This window comes from Porites lutea, chromosome 7 (assembly GCF_958299795.1).
Source record: "Porites lutea chromosome 7, jaPorLute2.1, whole genome shotgun sequence".
NCBI lineage: Eukaryota > Metazoa > Cnidaria > Anthozoa > Scleractinia > Poritidae > Porites > Porites lutea.
In genome coordinates, this window is record NC_133207.1 from 6192277 (window position 1) to 6213214 (window position 20938).

Below are 20938 nucleotides of genomic sequence, written 5' to 3' on the forward strand. Positions count from 1 at the left end.
ATACATCCCCATACACCCCTATAAATCACCATACACCCCTATACATCACCATACACCCCTATACATCACCATACACCTCTATACGCGAAGGAAGGATTAACGTATGGGTTTTGAATAACAGTATCTATTCCCGGGGGGTACTCCCATATATGGGCTGTATATGTACGTTATGCGCAATAGGGTATGGTTTTTTAAGTTTTCGGTCCTTAAATAGGGTATCTTTTTTGACCCTTTTGTTTCTGTGTCCCTTGTGTGGTCCTTAGATAGGGTAGGTTAATTGTATTATCTAATACGGGAGTGTGAAAATGCGCGCCCAAACGAACGGTTTTTTTTTTAACTTGATGTATCCGTTTAAGTATTAACAAAATGATTTTGCAATAGAGGTTTAATAGCCGTTAAGCGGGTAAATACACCTAACGCCTCTTCAAGCCACATGTTTGTTTTTTCCTTGAATAGGGTGTCATTTTTCGGCTTTGGGCCTTAAAAAGTGTATCAGTTTTCGCTTTGTTAGTCCTTAACTAGGGTTAGGGTTTACGAAGCTTCGCGGCACGCCCCTATCCGAAATTCGCGGGAGTACCCCCCCCCCCCCCGGGATCTATGCCTATTCTTTGGTTTTTTCTCATTTATAACACTAATTTAAAATAAGATCATGAGGCTACAGAATCCATGTGGCATTTCAATTATCGATACTTTTACAGCTGTTTTTTGGATAATACCCGACCTGCGATGCCTAAAACGTCTTTGGATTTTGTTTTTCTGCGACGTAAATCACAATCACAATCACAATCTGAAGAAGCGACGCTTTCTTTGCTTTCTTGCCTTTACATTTTAGCGAACCTCCTGGGAAACGAAAGCCCGTGGTTTGTGATTGGTGGATTTCGATCCGTTTTGTGTATTTATATGTTTCAAGGCTCGTTGCTTTGTTTTTGAAAAGCACCGTAAGTTTTACCTTAGTTTTAGGTTTTTTTAACTTCTTTATACTGAAACGTGGCAAGTTTTAATTTCAAAGGTGAAATTGTTCCTAAAGAGCTTCCAAATCCAGAGGAAACACAGATACGGAAGGGTGAAAACGAACTGGTTATTAATTCCCGCTAACATTTACATTTCCTGACAAACACAGTGGATGCTACGGTAACGGTTTGATTGACGTCGCAGAATAATTTGAATTTGGAGCATGCTCAATTTTGTCCAAGATGTCGGCAGACATTCTCGACCCCAGTGCTTACGGGTGAGGTTCCTTCCTCTTCCCGACTTATCTAGGAAGATCGAAGGAGACTCTGTTCGCAGGGTACTAATGTCGTTATTCATGTCGTTATACACGGCATTCAATGAAAACATACTGGTCTTGTTTGGTGTAGTTATAAGTAATTTACACTGTATATCTAGCCGATTTTTTGAAATCCAGCCTAAAGAAATTTCCAGTCAAGTGATCATGAGTGAAAAGGCGTCAAAAGGCAGGTTTCTTTATGATAAGCCCGAGAAGCTCCAAACTCACAGTAACCAAGAAATAGGTAAGGAGAAAAAAAAAAGAGCGAGTTTTTATAGTAGTTCCTTTGTCAGGGGCGCGGCCAGCTTTTCGACTATAGTTGTAAGCCTGCGCTGACCTCACCAACACTTTGACCTCTTAAGCCCATCGGCTATTTGTGAATTAGATTTTGAGTGAAAAGCTCAACAGAGTACGGTATCTCCAGCCAGTACATATAATTATAATTCAATATCGTTTTTATTGAAGAACTTGAAATTTGAAGGTCATATACCAATAATGAAAATAAATAAATAGATGAATTAAATAAATTATGTTTTCTCTACTGACCTCGGAGCTAGTAGCCGAATTGCGGAGGGACTGCGGAAATCAGACTCATTTGCATTCGCTTCAGTCCATTGTTTAATCTCACCGCCCCTTCCCCCCTCCACCCCCCAGTCCCATAACGGCACAAGTCGGCCGGCTTACTCTTCGAACCAAGAAACGACGAAAACGAAGCCAACGAGAACGCCCCAAAAACAATAAGAATATGCTTGGATTAGCAAAACACTACGACTTTACTTTGCCGTTGCGCGACTGCGACGTGATGTTAGATTGACCTTTTGAAGCCACTATCAGTTTGGAATTTAAGCAATTAAAGGACTTTTTGCAGACAGCTATTACCACCACGGGGGCAGCCATGCTATGCAGGCACACCACTAGTAGCGAGCTTTGACAAGAATTAATGCTATATATGCTTTGCTGAATGTAAGGCATCTAGAAATATAATGGGACAATGACACACATAAAAAACTATATAGGGTTTTATGGTGATGTGTAGAGACGCGTATGGGAATGTATACGGGTGTATGGGGACGCATAGGGGTGTATGGGGATGTATTGGAGTATATGGTGTTGTATAGGGGTGTATGGTGCTGTATACGTGGTGTATGGTGATCTATAAAGGTATATGGCGATGTATATGGGTGTATGGGAATGTATGGGGTGTATGGTGATGTATAGGGATGTATGGTGTTGTATAGGAGTTTATTTTGATGTATAAGGGTGTATGGGAATGTATAGGGGTGTATAGGGATGTAAAGGAGTATATAGTGATGTATAGGGGTATATGGCGATGTATAGGGGTGTGTGGTGATGTATAGGGGTGTATGGTGATGTATAGGGGTGTATGGGAATGTATAGGGGTGTATGGGAATGTATAGGGGTGTATGGGAATGTATAGGGTGTATGGGGATGTATAGGAGTATCTAGTGATGCTAGAAACTATATAGGGTTTTATGGTGATGTGTAGAGACGCGTATGGGAATGTATACGGGTGTATGGGGACGCATAGGGGTGTATGGGGATGTATTGGAGTATATGGTGTTGTATAGGGGTGTATGGTGCTGTATACGTGGTGTATGGTGATCTATAAAGGTATATGGCGATGTATATGGGTGTATGGGAATGTATGGGGTGTATGGTGATGTATAGGGATGTATGGTGTTGTATAGGAGTTTATTTTGATGTATAGTGCTGTATGGTGATGTATATGGGTGTATGGCAATGTATAGGGGTGTATGGTGATGTATAGGGGTATATGGTGATGTATAGGGGTGTATGGTTATGTATGGGGGTGTATGGTGATGTATAGGAGCATATGGTGTCGTATATGGGTATACGGTGTTGTATAGGGATATATGGTGATGTATAGGGGTATATGGTGATGTATAGGGGTGTATGGTTATGCATAGGAGTATATGGTGTTGTATAGGGGTATATGACGATGTATAGGGGTGTATGGTTATGTATGGGGGTGTATGGTGATGTATAGGAGCATATGGTGATGTATATGGGTATACGGTGTTGTATAGGGATATATGGTGATGTATAGGGGTATATGGTGATGTATAGGGGTGTATGGTTATGCATAGGAGTATATGGTGTTGTATAGGGGTATATGACGATGTATAGGGGTGTATGGTTATGTATGGGGGTGTATGGTGATGTATAGGAGCATATGGTGATGTATATGGTATACGGTGTTGTATAGGGATATATGGTGATGTATAGGGGTATATGACGATGTATAGGGGTGTATGGTTATGTATGGGGGTGTATGGTGATGTATAGGAGCATATGGTGTCGTATATGGGCATACGGTGTTGTATAGGGGTATATGGTGTCGTATATGGGTATTCGGTGTTGTATAGGGATATATGGTGTTGTATAGGGGTATATAGTGGTATATGGTGTTGTATAGGGGTATATAGTGGTATATGGTGATGTATAGGGGTATATAGGGGTATATGGTGATGTATAGGGGTATATAGGGGTATATGGTGATGTATAGGGGTATATGGGGTATATGGTGTTGTATAGGGGTATATGGTGATATATAGGGTGTATGGTGATGTATAGGAGTATATGGTGTTGATTAGGGGTATATATGGTGTTGTATAAAGTATAGTAATATAATAATAAGTATATTACGGTACATAATAATAATCATATATGAAGTACCTACCACGTTTGTGGAAAAACACATGAAGGACCGTGAAGGATACATGAAGTATAAACCCAAATCTGAATTTTCCTGAAAATCGTTATCACTTATGTCGCGAAATTTTCGTTTGCTATTTTGCTTCTTTCAATTTTATTGTTTCTTGAAAGAAGCATTAACCCAGAATAGCGTGACAAAAGATGATCTCGGTGAACTTTACAAAGCCTTTGTGCAAGATTTGTTATACTTCGATCGTGAGTACAAGAAGCTTGATTCAGATGCTGTTCTTGGGTTGCGCGTAGCCGAAGGTACGGTAAGCATAGCGTAGGTTTAGGATGGTGTTTTATCGAACTATTAACAGGATAAACGTTGTTAAGCCTTTATTTGATCTAGGCGAGAAAGAAGAAAAGTCTTTTAACTTGGTTGGTTTGAACCACACTGCAGACTTGTTTTCGAAATATTTTGCTGGCTGCTGGTCGCTCCTGACAGCTGGGGTTTAAATGCACACACTTATGCATTTGTAAATTTAAAAATGGTAATAAAACACTTGTAAAAGTTAAATATTTAATTGACCTCAGTTCTCGTCTGTGGGTAGACTTATGTACCAGTCAATTCCAAACTTTTCAATAGCTTTCAATCACAAGCCACTAAATAAAGGCAACGCCACGTAAACAAAATGGCCCGGGGGGGTACTGTCGATATATGGGCTATATAGGTATGTGCCGCTGTGAAGGGTATGGTTTTCAAGCAGTTTACCCTAGGATAGGGTATATAACTCAGAGCGTTTAGGTCTACAATAGGGTCTCATTTTTCAGGAAACTGATCAGTTGGTTGAAGATTTTATCTAGACTAGGGATTGTGGTATAAGGTTTTGTTTTGGCTAGACTGTGCTAGTGACTTCAGTAGTTTCTGGAATACAGCCACTCTAGGATAGGGGGAATAGCGGAGTTTACTCTAGTATAGGGTAGCAAAATTCGGCTGAACTAGTTCTGGTATAGGTTAAAGGTTCCAGGGTCCCAGCAGCACATCCCCACCCAGTTATTCCTAAAGTACCACCCCGGGAAAAATGGCCTGACCTCAACAGAGCAGTCATTCAGATCCACGAAAAAGTGTTTAGGAAAAAATAATGTCCTAAAGGGCTGAATTTTCTTAGGACATTTTTAGTTTTTGTCAGACATTATTTTGTTTTCTTATGACAGAATAAATGAAAATTAGATCCTTTCAAGATACTTTTAGTTTAAAAATACTTAAAAACAAATATACTTTTACATGTAAAAGGTCTAGGAGGCCTATTTCTGCCATTAATAGCATTGCCAATGCATGACTGCATTAAACTTGAATAATTATACTCTTTCAAGTTTGAAGTTTGTGTTTCCAGAATGAGGTGTGAAGATAATTATTTTGTTTTCCTCTTTCCTTACCTATTAAACATGGAGTGGATTTTAAAATTACAAACACAGCACAAAAGAAATGTGTTTGAACGTGCAACTTTCATAACAAAGAAAAATTGTCACAGGATATATTCTTATGTCAGCCAAACATACTCAAATAAACTGCGCTTCATTCTGTTGTTTTCTTGATCATAATCCAGCCACGAGTAGCTTTAAGCCATCGTGGCTGGAATTTTCGTTCAGCTTTGGCGACAATTTTTTTTGTTGGATCATTGACCAAATCTTCATGAGCAACTTTCACACTGCTTTCTTCGTTTGAAAAAATATGACATAGGTTTTTGGCTCTTTTCAGCCATAACTAAGTCCTTTCATTCTCATGGTTCGCTCGAAATAGAATCAAAGATGGCGCCTGCATTATAACGACACTCCTATGGGCTTTTGTCTGACCAATCGCATGCACTGTGAGATCTTTGTAAAATACATCCAAGATGGCAGAGGTTGCATTGTTCATTGTGCAAATTGTTGCTCAAACTAGGGATATTTTCGCTATATGGAAAATTGTACAAAATGTACCCATCTCTAACATTAATCTCTACCACAAGACACATTTATCTAGTATTTCATATTCTATTTTCATTTCACACATTTGTCATAATTTGTTTGGACAAATGAAAATTGTCTCGGACTATGTCCAAAGACTGACGTGGATCTGAATCACTGAGAGAGGGGCTGTAAAAAGACCCACAAGCCCCTTCAACCCAATAATTAGGGTGCCCCCGCATATACCCGACAACAGACTGCTGCCCAGCTATGTCTCGAGCTTAACTTATATAGCCTAAATTTCATTTAGCCTCATAGTCTGATGGACAGCCCATCTGATAGGGTGCGATAAAAAATCAGAAATTGTGCCATAAGATAAGACTATTACGCAATAAATTATGCAATTTTTTCAGGGCTTATTAACATTGTTTTACCAGGTTTCAAAGTAGAAAAATCAATTTAATGTAAAAGAATAATAAAACATCTATTTTAAAACAAAATAATTAAATTTGTCCAATTTTCTTGACCCGGAAAAGAAAACAGTTAGAAAGGAAGAAAAAGGACACATGTTTAACATAATGACACCCTTACACCGCTGACCACACTGCTTATCTCTGAAATCAAAATGGCTACTCAGATACTCCCAACAAAGGTTTCAGATGTCTTGCAAGGCTTTCTTTAGTGGCAAATCACCTTAAATAACATTAAGATTGGGAAAATGTTTGATTAAAGTTAGAATTTATTATTTAGTTTACTTGAAGTTAACATTTTTTTTATGAATTATGCGATTTTCCTCAGATCGGATGCAATTTGAGGTCAATTGTGCGAAATTGTACCATCACAATATCAGAAGGCCTGCATAGATCCCAAGCGGGCAAGATGGGCCCATCTTACCCTCTCTGACTGAATTATCACACAACAGACCTTTCCTATTGCACAGTCTGCGCTGAAAATGACACCCAATTTCTGATTTTTTATCGCACTCTATCAGAAGGCCCGATACAACTAAACAAGGACATCTCTGTCTTGCAGGCTACCTCAAGAGGTTACTTCAAGATGCAGAAAGAGGGAAAATTAAACTCAAACTAAACGTCTTCAATGATGTAGAAGATCTCCTACACAGAGTATCTAACATTCTAAAGAAGATTACTCCACTGGTCATGGAGAATGACCCACTCTTTTATCCTTTGCTTAACTCTCAGTGGACCTATTACAAACCGTATATGTATAGAGAACAAGACTATGATGAAGGGCAGAAAGATGAAGCCAATGCAGAAAGGTTTTCTCAATGTGTTAGAGAAATTACTGGGAGCCGGATTAGTAACAGTGACTTGTGTACAATTTCTGATGATTGTTGGGAAGCTATGATGACCAAAGGGGCTCCAACTTCCGTTCTTTACTACCAAGTTATGTTCTTCATCTTAGGAGAGGCATCAGGTAAAGTGGAATTCTGTTCTGTTTGCCTCATGAAACAGAGCATTTGAATGTATGTGACAAGGTGCCCCAGGTGGGTACTCCAAATTTCAGGTGACAGGGATGATCGAATGGGGGCAAAAATCAAAACCCTATAAAATCCCTTGACCAAAATTTAAGCCCCAAAAAATTCCATGCCAAATCTCCAGTCATAACATTAAGTGATATAATCACGAAAAATAGAAACATTGGGTTTGAATACCCAAAAAATTACTTGCCAAAATTTTCCTACCCAAAAAAATCCTGAAATCGAAAATCTCACACCCCCCCAAAAAATCCTTCCATCGTCCCTGTCACTTTAAATCCAGAGTACCCCCCCCCCTCCCTGGGCAAGGCACCTCCTAGAAATTAAGTAAGATGTTATTCAGTCGGTTACACAGGCGGCTCAGAAGTAACAATCCAAATTCTTTTCCCAACAGGAATAAAACCTATGACCTTCTTGTTAGTAACACATGAACCTAGTTTAGTGGCCTTAGCTATCACAAATCTCCTGTTGGCTTAGTGGTAGAGCATCTGAACTAGTAACCAGAAGGTCATACCATAAATCCTCTATGAAATCCCCTCTTATATAAGCCTTCCTTTTTCGGGAGAAGAAAGTTAATAAGCACCCCGTCTCTTTTAAGCCATCCTCCCCCCGTCTTATTATTCTTCACTATGATAAATAATGATAGACTGTATTAATCAGTCACAACGGTAAAATTTTGTGTGGGCTGATCCAGGATGGTTAATACACCAACTTGAAGTTTGGACTTGATTCTGATCCTTGGCTGCGGGCCTCCAACTTTCTTGTGCCGGAGCTTTTCCACTTTGAATGCAAGTTCGTTATGGAAAACTGATGCCATTGTCTTTGGTAAACTAAACAAGTCCTCGCCCCCTCTCAAATAAGTCCTAAGTCCCTCGTCTCTGTTAAGCCCCCCCCCCCCCAAATATGTTTCAAATAAATTTGCCCCCCCAGGGGGGCTTCTAAGTTTCTTTTCTTCTGAGCCACCTGTGTCACTTACAGAATAAGCATAAGGTGCCTGGGCTGGGAATTCAAAGTACATGTGCCTGAGGCAAGAGGTTTGGACACCCTTTTCCCCCACCTCTCCATTTGTCTTACAATGTAGTAATAATTACTACAGTACAGCTGAAGTAGTACTTATTAAAATCGTAGCACATGTAGAGGTCATAACAGGTGGCAAACATCAAAGAAAGCAACAACAGTGCTGAAGCTTAACGGTGGCCAATCCTTTGTTTTTTGTTCCCTAATTGTGATGGCGTTAATGTATATTACAGGGCTCAAAAAAGACTCAAATTCTAGTTTGTCTATTAAGGGAAGCAGCTTGCAGATTTTGCTTGCTTAGGGCCACGTCTTGTTTGTCTTAGTTAATGATTTTGTTAGAGGATGACTTGCCTGGACCATTGCTTATTGGGAAAGTAATTAAGATTTAAGAGTATACTTGCCAGCAAGAAAATGTACTTGTCCCAGACTTCCCGGACGGGACTTTTTTCGAGCCCTGATATCGATCAGTAAGATGAAAAGTATACATGTAGGACTACTATTGAATGTTGTGTACCGTCAAGTCCACTGAAAGATATTACAAAGAAGACTGACAGGCTTCATAACCACTCCACTAGATTTTAACTATGATTGGATTCACAAGAAAATGAGATCATGAAGCTGCACTCTTTTGCCTTTTGTTTTCACCACAAGGTTGCCTAAACGAGATGACTTTGAAGATGAAATCATCAGGAGTGACCCTGTCAGACCACCTTCAGCAGGTCTGTAGAACAGCTTATCTTGCTGTTGCTTATTTGAACTTCCGTGGTGGCGGTGATCCAGAAGGCCTTATATCAGTCTTAAAGCTGAGCTTCAGCTGTGGCTTGTATGGATACCACGAGATATTAGAGGAACAAGGGTTGTCAAATGTTATTGGCTGGCAGCTCAGTAGCGGGTGTTATGGTGATTACAGCAAGGTGGGAGAGGAAAAAAGGTAAAACTGTTTAAAAATAATATTCCTTTGGCCCATTTATTCTTAAGCCCAGAGCTTCTGAATATGTAATAAGATGGCCCCAGTTTTGCCCTGTAGTTGATTTCAATGTGTTATATGTACAGCTAAGCATGTAATCGAATGTAGACGAAGAAAATTAAAGATCTTGAACATCACGCTTGCTTTCAGCGGGGGCAATTTCTGCAACTTCGGAAAACACAAATGATATTCAGCAATTATTGGATGTCAGGCTGAGTATGATCTACAATTTTATATCATGCAAAAGCCGAATACAGTTTATAGGTTTTACTATCCATTCAAAATAATTACTAATTTAAAGTTACAATGTAACATTCGTACCTCTTAATCGATGTTAAGTTCCCATCTTCATTTGTCTGTTCCACGGCAAATTCAGGATATAACGGGAAGTCTAACAGATCTTTGTTCTTCAAATAGGCCATTTCCAAGTTCCCCCTGGCCTCTGTATCAAAACAAGGTTAAGTGCTCAGCCTTTGATGTGGGAATGATTTTTTATTCTCATGCGAATAAAACTCCTTTTCACAAGAAAGGTTGTGCACTTGGCCTCATTTTGAAAGTGAGGGTCTTTAGAACTCGGAAGTGGCCTATTACATTTTTGCTTTTGATGATCTTGCAGAAATTCGGCTATTCTTCGCAAAAACTTGTTAAAGTTTCCGCCATTTTTGTAGACCATGCAGATTCTAAGTGTTTTACATCTTCTTATTCATTTTACTTTTTTTGCTCATAGTACCGCTTCAGCTGGGAAAGGAAAGCTCAAGTCTTCATATCTTGGAAGTGAGTCTTTCAAAACGCTTTTTTTTTTTTGTTCTTGGTAAAGTAAGTCAACTGTCCAATGGTACAAGTATTTTTTGTAAATGCCATTCGGCTTTAAATGCTTGATAATTTATTTTGGCGACGCCCCAAACAGTACAGTACAGTACAGTACAATTAAAATCCTCCAGACAGTAAACCTTTTAACATGGAGTTGCTCTGGCGACTACACGGTGGACCAGTGCAGCGACCTCTTTAGACATCTTTGCCTGCTCAATGGAAACATTTAATGATTTAATAGCGATATTTATCTAAGGGTCCCGTTTGTATGGACGCCTACATGTAGACTTCCCAAACAGCATCTTCTTTGTCAGCGTAGTGTTTGAACAACGGCAAACATGACCAATATATTTTAAATATTGGCTCCTGATCACATTAATTTTTCTGAGACTGTTGTTTTTTGTTATATCATGGTTGCCACGGTCAGGGAAAAGTCAGGGAAAAACAAAAAAATTTTTCAAGGTCGGGAAAAGTCAGGGAACTCTTTAAAAGTCGGGGAAAATCTTTGGTATTGTCAAAGTCAGTGAAAGGTTAGGGGATTCTGTTTTCCGGTTTATAGTTCATATATCATCTTGCAACATCTATAACAGACATATTCATAAGTCTTCCTCAAGATTTTGAAATGCATTTGGAAAAGATGAAAAGTATGCTGCAAAGCAAGGAAGGCGATCAATATGACACTCTATGCCTGACACATGTAGTTGTTGTGGGCAGTAGTTTACGTTGTGAATGCTTTCTTCCCAATTCCATCTTCCTCTTTCCGCAAAAAGCAGAAAGAGGTTGAAAATGAAGAGAAAAAATATCGATGGCCTGCAAACAAAACTAAAGCAAATGTAAACATCGATTGTTTCTCATCAATAAAAGGTCATTGACAACTGTTTAAAGGTCAGTGAAAAGTCAGGGAATATTTAACTTTCTGATAAGTGGAAACCGTGTATATGTGTAGAATGTCTGTGCAGGTTTATGGAAGTCTGAACTTCATGATAAATAGCGGTCATAATATCATTATCAAGTTAAAGGGATGATTCCTGTACAAATGATGATCTTTTGAGAGTGTTAATCCAGTGTATTCCCTTTGTTTCTGACTGGCTAAGGGAGTGGGTGGTATAGAGAAGATAAGTAATGACGTCACGAAAACTGAATTTGTTATGGGATTGGTTGGCATATGTATCCAGAAAGAACAAGATGAAAAATGTTCACCTGCCAAAAATCAACCTGTTAGTGCAAATTGGTGATGAGATATAAGCAATGTCATACTCCAATGACTCTATAAAGAAATACGTCTAAAAAGGCCTGGATCGTTAACGTTACGATCCAAGCCAATTTTACAAGGATTCGTATGGAGTCATCAGAGCAAACCGGTGCTTACAGTATAACTACCCACCAGTTTGCACTAGCCTGCGTGGCAGTCGTTCGAAAGGGAAGGGGAAGGGAATTGAGAGCGCGAGACCGCGCTCGAGGGAGGAGGGAGGAAGGTTCCTTTCCTTTCTCCCTCGCGCGCTCTCGCGCGCCCAAATTCCCCCTTCCCCTTCCCCTTTTAACGTCTGCCACGCAGGCTAGTTTGCACTAACAGACTGATTTTTGACAAGAGGGCTTTTTTCATCTTGCTCTTTCTGAATAAGCTAACTAATCTCATGATTTCACAAATTTGAGTTTTTGTGACGTTACACCACTTGTCTTCTCTATTTTGAGCCATTTAGATGGCATTGACATGCAACACACTGTGGCATTCATTGATTTATTCAATTTGTTTTCGTCAACTTGTCAGATGGCTGTTACAGTGACGTCACCGGAATAGGATTGGGTCTTCTTGCTGTTTACCTGAGGTGGGTCCTGGACCCTCCACCTCAAGTCCAGCCAGTGAATCTCGTATTAAGTGCCCAACAAGATGCCCAAACAGTGACTGTTTACATGATGGGTCTCGTTCTGCTTACTGTTGCGTTCTTGATTGCCGCCAGACGATACCTTTTACAAATGGTCACAGCCTGTTGTATAATTCTACTGGGAGAAAGAACAAGGTGATTGGACGGAGTTGAGCACAATGATTGATCTGCCATTTTCACGCTAGAGCGATCACAACAAGGAGAAAAGCTGGTTTAATTTAAGCTTGAGCAGAATGTTATTGGCTGCCAAACACAGTTGGACGACATTGCGCATGAGCAGACCATTATTTGTAGGCAGTTATTTGCATCTCACGTTCAGGGGCACTCAACGATGGTTTCCTCCAAACTAGATCAAAAACCCTTTTTAGGCTGTCCAGAGTACTTTTAGATCTCCAGAAATGCTTTCTAAGCGGCGCTATAAAATTTGTATCTGTTCGGTCATCCTAGGGGAACTTGAGTCTTTTCGAAATAACAAGGGCTTCAGTATTACTTTCCCGAAAATTTTAGATGCAATTTAACGAATTACGAAAGTGAGGATTTTTATGATTCCTCTCTCCATCACCTTTTCGCGTCCGAAAATTTTTAGGTTTCCTTTTTCAATGCAAAATAGCCTAATCTGCAGAATGATATATGAAAATAGAGAATGTGGAAAAATTAAAGTTCAGAAAATCGTAGGGAATTTATTGGATAAGCGTCGAAAATTGTACATGAATAGAACGGTCATCTAGAAAATTTTAGCCGTCCCCAAGTAAAAGAAAATTCTTGGCAATATGTGCTTCTCCGAACAGACATTTTACAGAAAACAGTCGTTGGATTCCCCTGCACGTTGGCCCTCGGCCAGTGAAAAAGAAGAAAAATTTGCATCAAATGATAAAAGATGAAATGTTTACAGTGATTTTGTTACAAATAGTCATGGTGAGTCCTGGGACTCATCTTGTGAACAAGGAAAGCAAGCTAAAAGTACCCTGATGAAATGAAGTTGATGTGAACTGCGGAAACACAAATTTAATGAAGAAATGATCATCGTGGTAGTCATCAATAGTAATTTAAACCACGGCGACGATCATATGTTCATTTAAAAGTACCATGTTTGGTAAAAATGAGCATATCTCGAATAGAATTCTTTAAAGCTTTAATTTACTGTGACACTATTTGAATACCATGTTGTTTTGAGTTGGGGCTTATATCTGATTAGTTACTAGACTCATATATTCCCTACTATATTCATTTATTCTACATTGTACTCATTATCTGTCTTCTCATTGTCTAAGAGCCTACAGCTAATTTTTGAAATCTGCGCAACCTACAGATTAGTTAGTTATTCGCTTGCAGATAACTGACTACAGTGAAACCTGTATTAAGCGGACACCGTATTAAGCGGACACCCTCTATTAAGCGGACAGTAGCCGAAGTCCCCAAATTTATTTCCGTTATTTATGTTAAATGAAACCGTTATTAAGCGGACACCTCTATTAAGCGGACGCGGACACCTAAAAAGTACCTGAAATGGTCATTTCTATTGTTGCCAACCTGTATTAAACGGACACTTGTAATTAAATTCCACCACCCAACATGCCAGACACCGAAGATGCGAAAGATTGCCACCCACAAATTTTAATATTTTTACTTTATACAACGTGATTTGACGAACTTATTTGATTAGTTTAACAGTACAGTGTTGTTTTCTATTTCGTTTTGTTTGTATAGAGTTTGTTTCACTCATCTGAGTTCTTCAAATTTGAGTTGCAATCTATGTTTATGGTACTATCATCAATTAGTCCCCTTTAATAAAGAAATTAATGCAAACGTATATCGTCATAGTCTCTGGGAGTATTCTAAACGTTTCCACTGTTCATTTGAATGGCATTTGACACCTCATATGACGTTATCTATTGAAACCTGTATTAGGCGGACACCCTGTATTAAGCAGACACTACAGCATTCCCCGAGGGTGTCCGCTTAATACAGGTTTCACTGTAATCTGTAGCTTGCGTGCGCAATGCATGATTTCCAATAACAACTATCAATTCAGGTTCCTTGCGACGCTGTGTTTGTCGTTATTTTCTTCAAAAAAATTTATAATAAATTAATTATTAGATTCGGTTTTTGTGATATCCTAAATAATCAGGTCTCGGCAAGTGTTATCAGCCTCGGCCTTCGGCTCGGCTGATAACACTTACCTCGACCTTGATTATTCCGGATATCACAAAAACCTCATCCAATAACTGTTTAATATCCCCTTATTTATTTTAGTTAGCTTATATTTATTCCTTAGTACAAGTTGTCAGTACGTTATATAATTAGTTGATAATTGGGAGTCGGTGTTGAAACATTATTAATTACATGTAGTTTTTCCAAATCCTAAGATGTGTACGGTTGCATTTTATCTTTCTTTTTACTTTCGCGTCGTGGTCGGGCAACGACGGTAAAGAAGTGTACCAAAAAAGCGCGATACCTATTCAATAGTTGGTACCGTTCTCGTTGGCGGCGTCGTCGTTGTTGCTGAACGTCCCTGGTCAAAGTGGAAAAAGCGCTGTGGGTTTGGTTTTTGTTTGTTTGTTTGTTTTTTAATTTGCGCGCTTATGGTAGTCGTATCCACTTTGATGAAACATTGAAACAAGTACTAGCTTTTGGTGTTGTTTCTGACAGCATTTGATCTCAGATGCAGTTAAGCACTGATTTTGTTTAACCTCTGTTAGAGCCTTGTAAACTTTTCAAAACGGCTAAATAACCTTTTAATAAAGATTTTAGTTTCTTTGGTTTTATCCGAAATGTCTGCATCAGACTTGATAACAATAGTTGTGTAGTTTCTTTTTTTTTTTTTTTTGCCGTGAATCTGATGATGCTCAGCTGACGCTGCCCAGCGCTTATGTATCCCGTCTTTATCAGCTGCCCCTCGAGCGTGTGCTTTTGAACCTGTGCACTCTGTGGCTAATCACATCGGCTGGCGGATACAACGAAATATTTTTCTTGCTAAAACAGGCTTGTTAGAAATGAAATTGTCATTTATTCCCATTGGTGTTTTTCTGTTTTCTCTTACCGTCTTTGGCTCTAAAATCAGTTCCGTCTTTGTAAGCTTACAATAATTATACTCAGTGTGTTTTGGCTCCACGGCGATTTTGCCAACATTGTAAAGAAAAAAGTCGACAACCGGTTTCCACTTCAATTTTTTTTTATTGAGAGTTTCCTAATCCTTATTATTTATTTACCTAAATCTATAATTACAAAGTCATTACTTCCGGCTTTGTTTTCGTTAAAATCGCCATCAAAGGAGGCCATAAAGCGCTCGGTCATAATAATTAAATCCATCGTAAACCCTCCACAAGTCTAGATACAGAAGATTTTCTCTGTATCGAGATTGCTTGCAACTTTGTACTACCATTGTCTCATCTATATCACGTGGTAGGATAAAACTGAGTAATGCTCTCAACGTTCAACGTCCAAGTTATGTATCCTTCTTAAAAGTGCTAACTTGCTGTACCTATTGATGCCAGATGGCTTTTTTGTCGCCAGAATTCGTTCAAGAGTTCTGTCCTCCATTATATTGGACTGATGTTGACCATTTCCTTTCGATGATAGCCCCAGACGATCCTGCAACGAAACGGAAATAAATAAATTAACATTTAATGATATAAAAGTTAATGGAGCCTCCGGCTACATATTTCCCCGGGAGGATACGTCCTCTCTCCTCTCCGGGCCGCTTTAATCCCTGCAATGCCGCTTAAGTCTCTCTTAAATGTTAGAGAGGCTATTCCCGAGGTTAGAGGTTATTTTCTCCCCGTTTAGAGCTTTTTAACGATAATGAAGTGATGAAGCATAACAAGTTTACAAAATAAGCGTGGCCGAGGATTAGACAGCAGAGGGAGGACTTTTATTTGAGCTGTATAATTTCGTGAGTTTTCAAAATAAGGTGAAATCATGCATTCTTCTTTTTCCTAGTGGTAGCAGACAGTAACTGTTGGTCACGTGACCTTGTAGGAATCATTGTCGCGTGAGAAGATGATTCGATAGATGACTGGAAGTATCCAATCACAGGCTCTCGGTAGATTAACACAGACGATGCATTATTCGTAACTGCGAGCTCGTCTTTGAATGAGTATACTATATTCTGCCAAATGTCAAGAAGCGAGTGAACACGCTTATTTCGTAAAGAATTCCGATGGATAAAGAACGCCTTTTATTATGTTTCCGTAGCGGAGTTACTTCAGCAAACGTAAATGGAATCTAGACACAGAGTTCACAATCTGACTATAACTTACATTAAAGCAGCAGATTAAATGAAGTTCAGTTTTGTCTACAACTTACCTTAACTATCGACCTCCGGCCATTCGGTTTTTTTCCTGAATTTCCAAACCAACCCATAAAACTAAGCGAGCCATCCACCAGGAGTGCTACTAGTAAAATTACAGCAAGAACAAACCTAGCCATCTTGGTGAACCGTTGATCGACCTTCTGTGTCAACTTGCTTTAGTTCCTTGAGGTGTGCTAAACAACAAGTGAATATGGCGAGAAGGACCGGCAGCCTTTTAAACTTTCGGTTGTCGGTGGTCCATATGGCTCTCCCTTACGGCTCACGCTGTTAAATCTTTAAAAAGTTGTACAACCACATGAGTCTAAGCGTTGGTTAGAAGTCGTAGGCCGATGAAGAACTTGGTAGAAGCTGCTTATAGTACTTCCTACGCTTCTATCAGAAATCATGAGAAAATGGTTAGACGCAACTGTGATGCAAACGGCTTTTAACTACAAAATTATACCTTTCATCCTTAATCGTGCGTGTGGCATACTGCTAAGTGAAAATCGCAGAATCAGGATTCTCTATTGTTAGAGCTTTCAGCAAACGAATCTCTGGCTTCGTTGTATAGTTTAAGTCATGCCAAAAAAGCAAACCAGCAAATAGTATAACCCCTTTCCTTACAATAGCGAGAAAGTGAACCAAAGTGTGGAAGATTAATCCAAAAGAAAAACATCAATAATTCCTTTAAAAAAAAATACTAAAGATGTTTCAGGTCAAGAATTAGGCGTACTTCTCGAGTCTTTACAATTAACTCTGGTATTGAAAGGGTTTAATAAAGCTCAAAATTCATTTTTCTTTGAATTGAAACAGATGTTTCTATTAAGGGTAAAGAACTTCCCCAAAAGAATTAGAACTCTTTTGAAATTGGTAGGGTCATGTTGCTTCTTGGCCATTTAGTTCCGTTCAATTAAGTCATGGAACAGATGATCGATTCAAGATCACCGCGTGCTATTTATTTTATTAAAGGCACGTACCAAGACAAAGATTTCTTAACGTGGAACGCCATCAATAGCGATCGTCGGCAGGGACTGAGAATTTAGGAGCACGTACATCTTAAAGTGGTTTGTTTAGTTCTTCGTCGGTGTATGAATTTATTTATGAATTAACCCGAAAATTGGTTTTTGTCGAGTATGTTGATGAGGTAAATTAGCTACACTGTTCACTTTCAGGTGCTAAGGATAGCCTTTCGTCAAAGCAAAAACAGATTAAAATTCGCCCTGGACTCGCTCTGGCTGTCGTTATTGTAGTCAATTGACCTCATCTACTCAGCTTTCTCTGCGGATCATGGCTGATAAACCAAACATTCAATCCGCCGACACTTGTTTTTGAATGTCCTTTTTAATCCAAAAACGGATATTTTATTTCTTTTCTTTTCTAAAGTCAAAAAAAGGAATATTGATCCAAATGATCCATAACGGAGGTAAATTCTTAGGATCATATCCAAAACCAGATTCTTTGGATACAAGATCCGAACCGTTTCTTTACTACGGATCTGAAAAGAGTGAGTCACTGAATATTGCCAGCTGTAACTAGAAAAAATTTTAATACATACATCAGCTTTTTGACAAGACTGCTTATCTTTTGAACCGGAGTCATGGATTAAACGATTGATTTTATCCGTTTTATCGAGGTGGTAAAATCGCAATACAAACATGATCTGCATTGTTCTGGTTACAAGGAAAGAACTGCTACACAACTTCACCGGCATGTCTTGCAAGACTTTGCTTCCCAATACATATCTTATTTTAAGACTGATCTTCGTTTGGCCCGTCTAAACCAGTATCCTAAAGCTAACCGTCCAGAATACAATGAAAGATCAACAAACTTGCAACCTTGTCAAGAGTGGTGTTTTTCTTTCTCCTGGAGGATACCGTCGATATTGTGGGTCGTTTCTATGGAAATGAGTGAAAAACAATCCCTTTTTAAATACATCGTTTCTTTTCTCAATGATAAATCCTAATGATCTGGATTTTAATTTTGATCTTATCTCGGATTGTATTAAAGAAACGCACCCTTTAGATACTTTTAAGGCGTAGTGTCCATAGATTTTATAAGTCTTCTTGAAAATCCAATAAGTGTTTAGTGCGTCAAATGGGAATCCTTAACTAAGGGAGGAGAATAGATTTATCGAATATTTTTCGAATAATGCTCGTAATACTATGGCTAAACATAAGACGTTTCAATACGCTTCTTTGAAAGCCAATCACTCACTTAATGTTTTTCTGCTCCAAACTCTCATAGAAGTCATAGAAAATTGATCAATAATTAAGTTCCTGATCAGCCCGCCGCAGCACACTGCACAGCACCCCGCTTATAATCAGTAATGATTCGTGCAGCGGCTTGGTAACAAGGCTATGATATAGACAGCACAAAGAAAATAATTCATTGAGGTAAAAATTGACTCGGCAATACACTTTTCCACGATTTGCTTATAAGCACGTTGGTGTCGGGTTCAGGAAATTAACTCTATCGTAAATCTAGCAGTCTGGATAAAATAAATGAATGGTAGTCCCGTTCCATTTGCCATCACAGGATGAATTTTGTTTGGTAATACTAGTGCTACTGCTAAAAATGTGAACATTTGCGAAACAAACACATTCTTAATTAAATTTATAACATAAAACACGTGCCCATTTCGAAACGTAATCAATGTGCTTTTTGACCTGTCGTGCTGACCTGTCGTGCTGTTACTGACAGGTTAAGATTCAAAGGTAGATTTAACCCACTGAAGGCGGGGTCGTAGTTACTTCCACAGAAACTGTGGCACTTTGTTTGTGTAGGAGAAGAGTAAAACACACACAAAATATATTGCGTTATCATCATGTTTTATTAGATAAGTAAAAAGTATCTATCATGGCGATTGCCTTAAGCTGAGTCATGTTTCGTGAATGAAAACAATAGAGGGAGGAAAAACATCGATACCTTTTTTCGCCAACAGCAAAGAATACAGTATTCTTATTAAGTGTATAAGATCTCATATCCTTTAAGGATACGTCAGGCAAGTTTCTATAAAACACTAGAAGAATTAGGAAGTGGTGGAACCATGGTAACAAAGTAAACAAGAAGAAACAAGAAGGTTGTAATCACGCTAGCCTGCGTAGCATAGCGTAGCCAGCGAAAACATCCGTTTCTCCTCGCTCTTCGTCGATGAGCGAGGAGAAACGGATGTTTTCGCAGGCTAAGCATAGCGGTTTTGGCTGGGCGCGCTAAGTAATATAGGCGGGCGAGGGCAGAGAAACCGCGAGGAGATTGGGGCTTCGCCGCTCAGTAGCTCCCGACAAAACCGTCATGCTACGCAGGCTATAATAATCACGTCATGTCGGTAGCGTGGGACAAAGAAAATTGAACCTCGTTCCCAGGAACTTCGCGTCACTTTTGCGCGCGCAACCCTACAGCAAAGGGGACGAGGCTTTGAAAAACTCTGTATCATAACTGGGGTGGGGGGGGGGGGGGGAGAGGGGCTGGATTAGCTAGGCAGGATAATATCAGAAGATGATGATATCAGAAAAAAATAGAACAGACTTGAAAGAAACGAAAAAAAGGACCCGATGAGGATGAAAGGGTTATCCTTTCCACACTTCCACTAAAAACAGAAGGGGCAATCAAACCGGGGATAGACTGGGAAAAGGGCTTCAAAAAATTAAGGAGGGGCCGAAATCATTCTCTCAATCGCCCGAACTAAATCACCCACAGCCCCCAATCACCACCAACCCCCGCTCCCACTCCCCTATAACACCTTCCTCAAAACATAGCGTAGTGGCCCTTGACAGCCCAAGTGTCTGGCACCCACGGCTTTCATTACGGGCAAGTGACCAGCAATAAACCAGACGAATTACAAGCACTAACTTAGAGTGCCGATTTGCACTGATTGATACCTCTTCTGACTCAGTTGCTGCTTTCGTGACTTGCCTTAGTGTAAAGAGAGAGGGGGTGAAAGGGGTTTTGCGTGATACGGGATTATTAAAGTGTTTTTAATTTTCGTGAAAGGTGAAAACACGAAATAAAAATTCGAGAACTGTGAATGGTTTGTTTGTCGTGATACGTGAACTTCAAAATCTTTTATCCGATATTCGTGATTTTCAACTAATTTTTTCGTGAAAATAAAATAGATGGTAAGTTGCAACAACCTCGTCCCCAGGGCTTTTCCCTTAAAAAATGGGTGGGGAAAAGCCCTGGGGACGAGGTTGAAGTTGCAACTGAAGAAACATTTTACAATGAAGCCATTGGACCTTCAAATAAACTTGTTTAAAAAGTCCTAAAGGACCTAAAGTCGTTTCCTAATATAAATGTCCTAAATGACCAAGCCTGCGAGAGCAGACGCCTTTTTCACTTTTTCGGCTCTTGTTTCACCCTCCGAGAAAAGAGCGCTTGCGATCCCAAGTTGGGAAACAATTTCCGTGAATCATACATAATTCAGCTCTTATTTTTGTGGAGCTAACAAACGTGGAGTCTTTGTGGGGATCTCAGGTGCAATGGCCGACGGTGATAATGACCAAGTTTTTTAATTTGAGGGAGTCTTGGAGGTAAAGAACGAATTCGACTATCCCATTAACAGAAAGCATTCATCCCTTGA

General features: G+C 39.4%; 1 protein-coding gene across 1 annotated transcript; it reads left to right on the forward strand.

Annotated features, from left to right (window-relative positions):
• The first annotated feature begins 4054 nt into the window (after positions 1-4054).
• Positions 4055-13674, forward strand: LOC140942853 (UPF0764 protein C16orf89 homolog). The gene is made up of 5 exons (XM_073391865.1): positions 4055-4273; positions 6929-7333; positions 9063-9342; positions 10106-10152; positions 11957-13674. Exons 1-5 carry the CDS (start codon positions 4078-4080, stop codon positions 12208-12210), a joined length of 1182 nt encoding a protein of 393 aa, XP_073247966.1. The 5' UTR covers positions 4055-4077; the 3' UTR covers positions 12211-13674.
• Positions 13675-20938: the final 7264 nt, after the last annotated feature.